At 38.1% G+C, this 13812-nt stretch overlaps 1 protein-coding gene across 4 annotated transcripts in view; it reads left to right on the top strand.

Moving 5' to 3' along the window:
• Positions 1-13806, top strand: part of A1cf (APOBEC1 complementation factor) — a 98669-nt gene extending 84863 nt beyond the window's left edge. For 3 of the 4 annotated variants that reach the window (XM_004623943.2, XM_023723212.1, XM_023723222.1), the window contains 5 exons: positions 974-1247; positions 3140-3345; positions 6380-6516; positions 7454-7605; positions 11383-13806. In XM_004623943.2, coding sequence (XP_004624000.1) covers positions 974-1247; positions 3140-3345; positions 6380-6516; positions 7454-7605; positions 11383-11534 — 921 coding nt within the window. In that variant the 3' untranslated portion in view covers positions 11535-13806. The remainder of the gene's footprint in view (positions 1-973; positions 1248-3139; positions 3346-6379; positions 6517-7453; positions 7606-11382) is intronic. The other variant, XM_023723207.1, reaches the window with a different exon arrangement.
• Positions 13807-13812: the final 6 nt, after the last annotated feature.

Below are 13812 nucleotides of genomic sequence, written 5' to 3'. Positions count from 1 at the left end.
GCATGTGCCACCTCGCCTGGACTCTGTCATGGATTCAATGCCCCTGAGGGCAGGGCCCAGAATGGCACACAGTACCAGGGATTGAATCCTGGTCCCTGTGCTTGCCTAAGTAGGCACTTAGTCCACTGAGCTATCTTGCCAGACCTTGAAAGGGAAGTTTTTGCTAAAACACTGTTCTATTTACTTTGTTTACATAAAATAGACATCCACTTACTTTTATTCAAAGAAAACCACAAGTAGTTTCTGGGACCTTTTCTCCTTTTAGTAACAAAATGCATAAATCTCTCAAGTATTTGTTGAAAGCCATCTTTGTTTCTTGAGCCCACAAAAATAGAGGAGTCAGTTATGCATATAAATGGACACATCCATGATCTTCATTATCTGAAGGAGTTTGTAATTTTAGGAACTTTCCCCTGAGAGCTACTCCAGTAACTCTTGAGAAGGTGTTTGCAGCAGTACATGACGGGAGAATTCTCAGTGTCACTTCCACCCCTCTACCCCAATCCTTTGCCACCTCTGTTTGTTAGTTCCTAACAACTCATCAGATCAAATGATCTCTTCATTAATTTCCTCCATGTTTTTATGCTATGTAGTGAAAATTGTCTTCTCCCTATAACAATTTTAAGATTTCTGGTCATTATATAATTGTATAAATTTGTACCTTAAAACATTCATCACATAATAGAGAATATTGGATAATCTTTTGCTTCGGGGTATCTAGATTATAAATTCACACTCACTATATCAGTGACAATTGGTCACTGTCAAATGTGTTGACATCTTATGCAAATTGCCAACCAAATTCACTCAAAGAAAACCTATCTCATACACAAGCATGAAAAGGAACAAGATAGGAGTAACTGACATATTAACTAACCACAGCAACTAGTCCAACACTAGGAAGGGGTCGTGTTGCCAGGGCTCAGCCACATTTACCTGTCCTAATATCTTTATCTTCTTTTCTCCACAACAGGTATTGGATGGTTCTCCCATTGAAGTGACCCTGGCTAAACCAGTGGACAAGGACAGTTACGTTAGGTATACCCGAGGCACAGGTGGAAGAGGAACGATGCTGCAAGGGGAATATGCCTACCCTTTGGGCCATATTTATGATCCCACTACCACCTACCTTGGAGCTCCTGTCTTCTATGCCCCCCAAGCCTATGCAGCAATTCCTAGTCTCCATTTCCCGGCCACCAAAGGACATCTGAGTAACAGGGCCATTCTCAGAGCCCCTTCTGTGAGAGGTAACAGCAGTCAGCTCCTGCCTTAGCACAACTCGCAGGGCACTAGCCGTAGACAAATTGAATGCACCTAAAGATCTGGAAGAAAGGGAGTAGAAAAGTGTTTATTAAAAATCAAATACAATGTCAATATAGAAATCTTTTTTCACATCACAACTGGTTATATAAAAAGTTGGTCAGAACTGAAGCGTAGTTATGGAACTCACTGCACAAGTCTGATGTTTGCAGAGAAATATAAAATTTCCCAAACTAAAATTGAGTTCCATACTTGTTAATGACTTCTTTATCTTTGCACCATCATCTTGCAGTCACTTGTGGCTTGTTACAAAATTTCCAAAATGGAAAGTAGTGTGATCCAGTGGAAACAAGTTATACCAAATAACCAAAACACCTTTACCCACATATGTACTTGATGGTGGCTCAGTGACATTTTTGTACATAGACCACAGAACACTCATAGAAATATGAGTTGATATAATCTCTCTGCACTAAGAAATACATTATATCCTCTAAAAAGTCAAGCTATTCAGAAAATCTATTTATTTCTTTAGTAGACCGGAAACCAAAACAAAGTCTGTAAGACCATAAGTGCTTCATGTTTGAATCCTATAAAAATTCCAAATGTTCAAACAGATTTCAGAGCTCATTTAGTTCAAGCAATAGGGAAGATAACGAAAATGTTTTTGTTTCATTTTGTTTTGTGTTTATTTTCAAGAAATTAGTGTATGTCTGTTTAGGGAATGCTTCAGTATGATTGTTCTAGTACGTGGCTAATCTCACCAGAATCCCAGTCCTATTGCCTAAACATGACACCAATATGGGCAATATCAACAAACAAATGATGTATGAAAACCTGTTCTGGGTTTGACTTAGAAAGAAAGGGGCACATCCAGATTACGGTGAAAACAATCATCTTACTATGTTTTTCTATTTTGTTGTTAACCTGAATTGACCATTTTACTACCTCTATTCTTCAACAGCTGTCAAAGTTTCAGCTGTCAAAGTTCCAATATAATCAGGCCTGAAAAAAATCTGTAACACAAAAGAAATCATCAGGATTTCCTTCCAAATAACTTTTAATATAATATTAAATTATTATTGAAACTTTATGCATAAATAATCTAAAATATAACTGAAACCAGTACATAGCTGAAGTGATCAACCAGTTGTGATGTAGAAAAAAAAGAAAGAAAAACTTCTACTCTAAGGAAAAAATATGTAACTTATAAAAGAAAAGAATCAATGCATAATATTCATGGATGAAGTGCAATCAATTCACTTTTTATCACTATATGACACTGATAGGAAATTAAAGGAGCAACATGACAAACAAAAATCAAAAGGACTCTAAACATGAAACTCAATGGAAATTTAAGCCTCAGTTTGACAAATCATAAGAACAAGTATAGCAAATTTAAAATTGTGTTTTGTAAGTATTGGCTTTCCAAGAGGCCATTGGGGGTGGGATAATTGGATGAGCTAGATTCAACTTCTAATTTGCTTGTCACTGACAGTCTCTGTAAAGACTGATTTCAATACAAATGGTCATCTTATATAAGTATATTTTAATAAGTATATTCCCAATCTTGTTTTCAGTAAAACTTTAACAAAAGTTTACCTGTAAACAGAAATTGTAAAATTTCTTCCTGTACCAGGATTGTTAAATTGCTTACATAGTTAAGAGCTTGGATGGTATTGCTTTCAGGTGATTTATGAACAAGAGACATGTACTGAGCCTTACTTTCTATTGAGTTTCATCACATTAGAATCCTAGAGTTTTCTATCCCTCTTTGGGGTATTAATCAATGTGACTTGGGCTAACTTTTTCATTACAGTAAGATTCAGGGTGATTTTCTGGTGGTTTGATTCAGTTTAATGCCTTCTTACATTCCTAGAAATTTACATGAATGTACCTGTAGGGGCTGCGGGAGTGAGAGGACTGGGCGGCCGTGGCTATTTGGCATATGCAGGCCTGGGTCGTGGCTACCAGCTCAAAGGAGACAAGAGGGAGGATAAACTCTATGACCTCCTGCCTGGGATGGAGCTCACGCCAATGAATCCTGTCACTTTAAAACCCCAAGGAATTAAACTTGCTCCACAGGTAGGTACTGTCTTCCCAGAGACAGGTTCTGTGAGCTGGGTCAATAGCCATGGGTCACCTATCATTAATTGATTTGCTTGATCCTAACTTGGGCTATTCTTTTCTTTTCTTTTAATAGAATTAAGTGACCAAGCAACATAATATCCTTTAGGGGAATGATGGATATTAAGAGCTATTTATCCAATGCAGGTCCCTTGTTTTTTGTTTTTTAATCATAATGTTTAAAACTTTAATCTTCCATTAAATGTTTCCCTGAAATGTAAAGAATCTAAGAGTTATTGTAAATCATTAACCAATACTTCAACAAATATGAGACAAAGATCTCAGCCTAAGGTTCCAAACGCTACCATAATACATGCTGCATGTTGAGAATGAGCTCAGAATAAGACAAGCTGATTGGCTAATGAAGGGTATTTATGACGTGGAACCCTGAATAGACCATTTAGGACACCTTTTCTTGGGAAAATATGCTTAACAGAAAGCTCTACCGTGCCATCTGGGTGAATCATTAACCATAAGGTGCCATCAGTCATATCAAATTAAGTCTTTTACCATGGTCATATTTGAGCAGTGGCATTATGGTGAATTTTTATTGCTTTTACTTAACAGTTCAACATTTCTGTATCTCTGCCTGAGGCTATGTCTTTTATTACAGGAAAATTAAAAGTTATAAAGGTTGTCCTACTATGGAAACTGAATACCAGGGTTAACAATAAAACAAAATGTGATTCATGCTAATCCTTAGTATATGATAAGCGCTCTGAGATACATTTTGGCTAAATAACCAGAGTTAGAGTTTGTGTGCTCTGAAAGAAACTTACTTACTCCCAGACCAAAGGTATAGGCAGGCCAAATTTATGAGAGTAGACCTTGAAGTGCAACCAAGAAGAAAACTTGGTTTTCTAAGAGCTCATCTTGGCTGATGATATGTGTCGGGATTGGGAAAAATTAATGTCCTTCTTTTATGCACAAATTAATTAATCTAAAGTTTCTTCTAAATCTATCTATAATTAAAAATAGAGTGCCTCATAGAGCAGTAAACAGCACTCTTCATTTAAAATACGCTTATTGAGGTGCCAGGGAGATAGCTCTGTGGAATAAGTGCTTGCCTGGCAAGTACATGGTCCTGAGTTCAATCCCTGGTACCACAAAAAATAAATAAATAAAATACTCTTATTGGGTTTTGCTTATGCAGCACATATTGTGCTAGGTTCTAGAATTTTAAAGATGAATATGACAAAGTATTTTCTATCCAAAGCAATGCATGGGATAACACATATTAATAGATAATATTAATGAAATCAGGTAAGTGACATGATGGAACTTGCTGAGAATGTGCAAAACTTATTCCTCTACTTCTCTTGAGTTAAGACCTAAAATAAAGAATTTAGTGATCATAGTACCTTTACTGTGTTAGCTAAAATTCTTTTAAGAAAAAAATCTTTAAAACAGTAACTACTAATCTTGTATATATCTGAGAATTACTGTAGCTTGAGCAAAGATCTCTGCTTTTTACATTAAACTCATGTTAGAAATTGATCATTTTTTCTATTAATCCGCAAGTAACCATCTGTGTTACCCAGTGAAAGCTCTTTAATTGGTTTGTCTCTGAATTCCTACAACTATGGCTAACAAATTGAAGACAATGTTACCCCAATCAACATAGATGGGGAAACAGCCCTCTGGCCGCACTGCAAACCTCCAACCAGGAGAGCAGTTACAAACCTCCATGTCATCAACTAGAGTTGGCTCCTTGCACAGATTTGCTCACCTGGAATGATCAGGCAGGCAGACTATTCACAAGCAAAAGCTACTTATTCTTACTCAGAAACCTTGGCTTTGTAGATGCAAGAAATGCTACAAGAGTGTTAAGAAAAGAGGCAAAGAAAGTAAGAACAATCTACAAATGAATAAAATGGAAGGTGTCCTGTCACATAGATGGGTTAGTGTTAGAACAAATGAGGTGGGTACCCCAGAGACCCATCCTGGGGCATTGTTCTCTCTTCCGCTCATTTTCTCAGACTTAGCCCTGTCTTGTGCACTATGCTAAATCTCCTGAGTGAAAAGAATAACAAGATGTTTGGACCAGCAACATCGGCTTCCCAATGAAGAAAACATAAGCCTTAGAAAAGATTCAATTTAGAGTAGTTATCCAAAAAGTATAAAAAAGATACTTAAAAAACAGAGCATCATAAAAACAGACAGAAGAAGTATGCGGCCAGACAAAAATATTATAGCAATCAACATTCGTCTATTCATGTCCATCTACAGATACTGAACCACCAAGTATTTTAATGTTTTGGAAAACATAAAGTTTAATCTGACAAAACTAAACCAAAAAAAGGGGGATACAAATGAAGGACCATTTTGTATCTGCATATACAAAATAGTTATGATAGATATACAGCTACTTCCTCTTAATTCAATGAGAAGAAAGATTTGTACTAATAGTGTTTGGACAGAATATCATGTCTGCATCTTGTACTATGAATAACCACTATGAAGACAACAATATGCAATATATTAATTATTGAAACTGTCCTATTAATAGATTTTGAAACTGTCTCATTGCTGTTTCTCAATAAAATTAATAAAAAAAGAAAACATAAGGCTTAAACCCTATGACAACTGAGATGAAATAAAAATACCTCCTTATCATCTCCTCTAAACCATTATGAACAGAGGCCTATGATAATAAATAAATCTATCCAAATATTCTAGAGAATCAGTTTTTAGTGAAATACAATTATCAAACAAATCATGAATCTCTTAGTAAAAAGTTACAGCTAATGGACTAGCCTAAAAAACATTAGAATAAATGGTGTGAAAATGATTTTATGAACTAATAGATAGAACATTTTAAATGGAGTTCAAATTCAGTTCAACTTAAATTTTATAAGTCATTAAACCATGTGGCATTTTATATCATTTGAGATTAGTTTAAACTCTAAAGATCAGAGTTTAAAACCTGAAAACTAGAGAAATAATAGAATGTGGCATTTGAGGAAGATGTAATTTGTTTTTGCTCTTGTAGATATTAGAAGAAGTCTGTCAGAAAAATAACTGGGGACAGCCAGTGTACCAGCTGCATTCTGCCGTTGGACAAGACCAAAGACAATTATTCTTATATAAAATAACTATCCCTGCTTTGGCCAGCCAGAATCCTGCAATGTGAGTAACTTCTCCGAATTCCTAGACATTTAAATTTTAGAACAATACTCATTTGACAAGTAAATGTATTTTATCACTATCTAAACAACAAAAATATTCAGGTTTCTTAGCTACTCATTTGTGACTAAAGAAAGCATTGCAATGTGTTGTGAGATGTCATGTGACAAATTTGGGACAAGCCTGAGGCCCCCACATTTCAGATAGGCAGTGAAGACTGCAGTATAGTCATCCAAGAACAAACAGTAGGTTATAGAAAATGTAATACCTGTGAGAAACTACAGCCACTTCTTTATCTGCAAAATATTTACGCTGAGCTATGTGAAATTGCCATTTTTGTACATGAAGTTCTGCTCCTCATTTAAAATTTGGAATCAAAGAAACAACCTCTGTGTTAGTGGATATGATTTTTCGACTTTCGAGCCAAGTCCAGACATGCAGATGTCTTGGCAAGCACTGTACTTCACGTGGACCTTAGGAAAGCCGCATGGTGGGCTACAAACAGGGCTCAGGAATACAATCAGCTACATACGTTCTAGGCTGGTGAGGACAAAATGTTCAAAGTCCAAGGGCCCAAACTATAACCCAAAACTCACTTATTTGTTGCAGTGCCAACACTGCAATTAAACCTTAGTACTAAGGGTCTAGCTTAGAAAAAACAACTGTCATCTGGCGCTTGGCTACTGGGCACCTTGGCTCCTGCGCCAACTGAGACACCTCAGAGTGCCCACCATGGCATGCATGTCATGTGTTCACCACCACTTTTGTAGGTCAGTTGATAGGCATCTTTTTGTGCACATAATTTTGCTTAGAAGCCCTTCACAACATAAAGGAAAATACCATACAAAATCCCATCATGTAGTCATCTCGGCTGTGTCTTAGGTTTTCATTTCAATACACAAGTTTTAAAATGCCTAACCTGGCTGAACATGCTTTCTAGCCATCCTTTTACACCTCCAAAGCTGAGTGCCTATGTGGACGAGGCAAAGACCTATGCAGCTGAGTACACCCTGCAGACTCTGGGTGTTCCCACTGATGGAGGGGACGCCGGGACTGCGGCCACTGCTGTCACTTCTGCACCTATCTTCCCAGGTATGGAAAACTTATGCTAGATGTTTGGGAAAATTTCCTTAATCCCAAGTACTCATAGAGTGGCTTGTGAACTACACCTGCTTAAATCCACTCACACCATCTGGGGGCCAAAACCAATTTTCCAGTTGAGTGATCCGTTCCAGTATGTGGCAGGAAATTGATTGCTGGGCCACCTCACCTATAAGCAGCTGTGGGATCTTGAATGAGTCAATCCCTCTGATTCCTGGTGGTTTGGTTTTTACTATGAGTAAGAGACTTTGGTGGTCTCAATTAATAGGTGGTATTTATAATGAGCAAGGCACTCACCCAAATGTTCCGCAAGATTTATCTTTACTCAGAAACGCTCACGACACCACTAAGAAAGAGATTGGAACATAATACCCACTTTATAGAGAAAGCTTTCATGTAGCACTTGAGCTCCCCCTATTTCTAATCTTCATTATACTTTTATTAGTTTGCTTTCTGATACAGATGTGATGAACTTTCAAAAATTATTTTAAGTGAAAATTTGCATTGTGCAAGTGACCGATAGATTTTTTTTCATTGTGTGAATAGCTAGGCTTCAATGCATTTGTTCTCTCATTTTGGCTTGGGGCATATGATGATTGATTAATGTAAAGTCTATTTAAAATATTTCATTATGTGCTCACCACAAATGCTAATCATTGGAAAGATCTTCTAGAGCTTAAAGAAATTAGAGCAGTTCTATTCTTTTATGTCCTAAAATTTTATTTCTTTTAAAGAAATCTGTCATTCTGCCTTGTTACTGTGTCAGCATTCCCACCATATACTCAAATTAGAGAGGTTTTTCTAGCCCTAAAATTACAGAATTTCCATTAACTTATGCACCATGCCACATGTCAGTGTGAGAATTCAGTATCCCTTACATATACTCCTCACATTCAAAATGCTTGGTGCTTATTTTTTTTTTCTTTCCTCTCCAAAATTGTGAATATGCCTTCCCTTCTGGAAAATGAGGCTAAAACTGATCATGCTCCACACACAAATATAACCTCAATTCTGGTTTTGTTTCTCTGTAAGAACATGGAGATGCTCTGTGGTGAGTACTTCAGTGGTTACCAAGGAAACTCTGAACCATACAGAGAGCGAGGGCCTTGCTGGGCGCTGTGACCATCAGCCTCCATGCATACAAGGTGTTGCTGTGTCCCTCTATGGCAGACTTACGCCAGAGCTCCACATCCCTGGATAGAGTTGAGCCCTAGCCTTGTGGAAAGCTTTATCCCAATCACATTTAACTAATGTACCATACAAATAAATGAGCTTCTGCCAAGAGAATTTTAAACTTTATTGTAATATTCGAAAGGATATGCTTTTACTCAATATGTTTTAAACTTTATCTTCCTTTCTCTTTGTTCCTATAAGAAATTAAAAATAGTTGGGGCATAAGAGTTGTCTTGAGAATGAATGGCTAAGAATGTGAAAGCCTCTTGGAACTTTCTGTAGACTCAAGTAAAGAATAGTATCTACCAGCAGGCATGATAGCACATGTCTGTCATCCCAGCACTCAGGAAGCTGAGGCAGCAGGATCAATATGAGTTCAAGGCCAGCCCGGGACACAAAGTGAATTCAAGGCCTGCCTAGCAAAACCCTGTCTCAAAAAGCCAAAAAACAAAAAAAATAATACAAACCAAAGGAAGGCTCTGAAACACAAATACCCTCGCACTTAAGAAATTAGCAAAACTGAAAAAGAAAACCCCAAAATGCTACAGGTAAAGTCTGTGCTATGAAACACACAGGCACATGGTTATATTACTTACATTAGAAACACCACTTCCAAAATTATGAAAGTAACTGATAGGAGGCCGGCGAGACAGCTCAGCAGACTAAGCACCTGCATTGGCAAGGGCAGGGACCAGGGTTCAATCCCCAGTCCTGCATGCTGCGCAGCTCTGCCCCTGCCCCCAGGGTGCACTGAGCCAGTGAGCGAGTCCAGGCATGGTGGCACACTGGGGAGGCTGAAAACAAGAGGCTCACTATGAGTCTGATCTGTGTAGTGAAACCCTGTATGAAATACATAAAGTGGAAAAAAAAAGTTTTTGAAAGTAATTGTTAACCCATCTTTTATATCCTTAGGAAATATACCAAACTTCACTTGTGTGTTAGTCAGCACTATTAGCCAAAGTAAAAAACTAAGGTGCAGATTCAATTTTTAAAAACATAGTCCCGCTAGATTCCTCCTGTTACTTCCTCAGAAGCCACCAGAAAATAAATCAATGTTCTTGGGGTGGGCAGACTTCCACCATAAATGGACCATGGGATTTTTTTTTTTTAAGAAATTACATCCTCACTTGTTCCTTAAGAATGCCCCTCTCTTTCATATATTATCCTTCACAGTTTTTTTATCATCTCAGAAATAGCCAAGTTTTGGTCTAAAACATTAGCAAGGATGTATCACTCTTGCTAGTGACAATTACGATTTCTTCTTCACAAGTGAATGACAAGCAACTAGACATTCTAAGATGAGGGGATTTCATTACTGTTAAAACACTGACTGTGAGGACCAGCAGCAAAGCTTCTAAATATTCACGGGTAAACTTGACAGCTGAGAAAAGCAACCTTTGCCATTGATGGTTAATCTAAACCTGAACAGGGAAGATATTTGATTTCATGGTGTCATGTAAAAACACTCTAAAACTTTACAGTGTTTTCCCTACTGTTCTATCCAGTCTCCATGCATCCTTCTTGGGTGAAGGTAATGTTTCATTTAGGCCAAGGAGGGATTCTAAGGAGGTGTAGGTTTGTAGTAGAACCAGGCCCACAGCTCATCCATCACCATGCCCTGCTATCCCCTGAATGGCCTCCCCTCCTTTATAAATTTTGAGATTCTCTGGAAATGTTATAAATTGCAAATGTTTTTCAGCCAGGCATCCAGTGACATTTCTGTTTCCTGGACCTTGTCCACAGTGTCTTTAATCTTCTAAGTGTGACATGAATCTGCCATGGTCTTTCACCTTTGGGCTCACTGTCCCAAGACTTTTCAGGTGCAATTTAAAAACCACTGAGTCTACTTCTTGTGTCCCCTGAGACAATACATATTAATTAATATTTATTTTGCACATTAATATTATCCCTTAGCTATTGCAGACTGATCAGGTCCTCAATCTCCCAAAGGAGTAGATGACAAAGGCTTAAATAAAGGATTTAAAGTGGTACAATTGTAGGGCTCTAGGAGGATCAAAACCCTCTAACAATTTGAGATTCCCTGAGGGGTAAGACAAAGATCTTCCCTGGGCAGCCCATATTTATTTAGTTATCGGAATAAGGGAGGAGAGTACTGAGGAAAGTGCCTGGAACCACTCAAGGACTTCTCCAAATAAGACATGGTTAATTTAAGAGAACTCTACTATCCTCAGGAAGGTCTCCATCCAAGAGGGACATGCCTGAAGCTACAATCTTTATTTAGGTTGAAGCCAGGTGTCCTTAGCTGTGGCCCTGTCTCATCCTTTGAGACATCCTGACTTTGCCCACTGTTATAGGCCTCAGCTGGGACCAGCAACTCAGAGGTTCACTTACTGTATGAGTCTGCCGCCCATTTCCAGACAAGGGGCCTAGGACAGACACAAGTAAACACACTTCATATTAAATCCTGCTCAGAACCACTTCACAGTAGTCTCCATCATTTATTAATTAATCTTAATAATTAATAGATTAGCTTAGAGTAATACATTAAATTTCCATATCCTAAACGAAGCCAATGTGCCCAAAGGAAGCAAATGTGAGTTCCTTTCCTGAAGTTTTCTCTGCCTCCTCCTGCAGGATATGCTGTTCCCAGTGCAACCACACCTGTCTCTGCAGCCCAGCTCAAGCAAGCGGTCACCCTTGGCCAAGACTTGGCAGCGTATGCAGCCTATGAGGTCTACCCCACTTTTGCAGTGACTGCCCGAGGGGATGGATACGGACCCTTCTGAAGATGTCTCTCTTTTAACTTAGGGATAAGATACACAAAACTGTATTATAGAAGAAATAAACCTCTCAGTCCCCTGATGACAAAAACCGTGCCTTCCCTAAAGCAGTGCCTTTCCTGAGACTGTATGACTTATATCATACAGAGTCATCAAATGTGAATATTTTTTCTCATTGAAATCAAATGCTAAAGAGTCTTGTTTAACAGAAAGCTGGAGTCACTAACCCCAAAAGTCATTCTTCCAAGGTTCCCAAACGTCCTGGGGCTATGTTTACAGTCTCTGACAAAGCAGGGAGAGATCTCTCAGCAGGCAGGAGCCAGAGCTCAGCAAACATGCACCAGCAGTTACAAGTGAGGCGGTTCATCTCCAGAGGCTCAACCCTGGCTCATGGCTGCTGTGTGGGACACGAAGTCAAGAAGAGGCAAAAGCAATTGGGAAGACTTGGCAGGATCCCTTGACTTTGAGGCTTTGTCTCATGCCTGAACTCGTGAAAACAATCCAAGATCATGTGGACTCAGCATCACTTTGGTCTGAAAATTCCACCCCACTTGCCATAGGTCAGGATCTTCCTAGCGCATGCACTCCCTGACATTTCCAAAAAACTGATAGAAGTTGCATGTGTGGCCAAAGCAATTCTTGACTGCTTGTTTATCCAATTCATTAACCCATGTCTATTTTTCCCTAGAACTCCTCTCCCTCCCCAGGATACCCACAGCACAAAAACCATGCCAACATGAAATGACTTTTCACCATTTTAAAGACTTTTAGTTGTCCATACTGATTTATTTTCCTCTCCAATTCATTTTGCTTTTCTCTAATATTATAAGAAAGTAAACCAGCCCTACATGATAACACATACAATACTTTTTTCCTATTCAGCAAATTGCCTGAAAATTCATTTCAAAGAGCAAAGTGGAGTTTCCATTTCTTATTTTGCTTTGTTATTTTTTTTCTTATGTGCTATGGATCAACCCAGGGTCTTACACATACAATGTAGACACTCTACCACTGAATTACACCCGCAGGCCTGAATTCATTACTGCAATCTTTTTTCAGTACCCAGACTACCATCAAGCATTCAGGAAAGTTATATTAACTTGAGGTTAGTCTTAAATTATCTCATCCACTTATATCAAATCTGCCAAGAACTCCTTTACCTTCTCTTTCTTTGATTTTTAATAAGTAGAGATAGCTTTATGTTACCCAACCCATTTCTCTGATAAGCATCACAGGAAAATCTTACTCTTCCCTGGGAACATCTGATAGTGGTAAGACAGAAAAGGATGCCACAATTTAAGAATGCAATTACAGAGGAGGCATTACTTGCCTGCCATACTTGTACATGATTGCTTCATTCAAAACAAAAAGAATCCAGTGCTGAACAAGTCCAACACCAAACTCTATTGCTATCATTTCAGACTCAGTGGCTTAAGACATATAGCATCAGAATGTCTGTTTCAGGGAGTGCATGCACTAGGAAGATCCTGACCTATGGCAATATCCATTAGCCCCTATAAAATTCTACAGAATTCAAGAGAAAATACACACATATAAAGAGTAAAAAGTTTTGTCAACTCCGTAATAGAACTCTATGATCCAAAATCAAGCCAGATTCTGGTCAGTGAGGCAAACTTCAATCATGACCTTTCAGTTCCACTAAATGCAATCAGACCTACTGCCTTCAAAACTGGAATTCTAGAAGGCTCTGTGCTCTCTGGCTCAGAATGAGCTCCTCCTAAGGACCATAGGTCCCAAATTTGGCTACACATTTGAAACACCTAGAGAGCTTATAAACACACTGATGCCAAGGTTTTCACCTTGTGTCAGTCACATCAGGTCTTGGAGCAGGAGCCTGTCCTCAGCATTTTTAAAAAATTCTTCAGTGATTTCAGGGTCCATCTATGTTTGGAAGCTGCTATATTCTTTAAATTTTTCTCTCTATCTCTTCATATTTTCTTTTAATTTTACTTTCATTAAATAGAAAAATGCAAGGAAAAAAAATCTAAGTTAAAACCAACTGTTGCTACCGAGATCATTCATTTGTGTATATATACATCACAAGTATCATGAATGTGAATATAATTCATTTTGGTTTCAAACTCTTAGGCCAAACCCTAAAAGTGAGGAAATAAAAAATTCCTCCTCAATTAATTCATATATCCAAATCTATACTCCCCACATACCTAGATTTAGTCTCAATGAGAATAATTACATTGATATTGAAAGTGTTCTTTGGGGAAGGCAAAGTTCTACTTAGTCTAAAGAGTATTCAAAACTCCAA

This window comes from Octodon degus, unplaced genomic scaffold (assembly GCF_000260255.1).
Source record: "Octodon degus isolate 3935 unplaced genomic scaffold, OctDeg1.0 scaffold00005, whole genome shotgun sequence".
Classification (NCBI taxonomy): domain Eukaryota; kingdom Metazoa; phylum Chordata; class Mammalia; order Rodentia; family Octodontidae; genus Octodon; species Octodon degus.
This window is presented reverse-complemented; position numbering and strand designations above follow the sequence as displayed.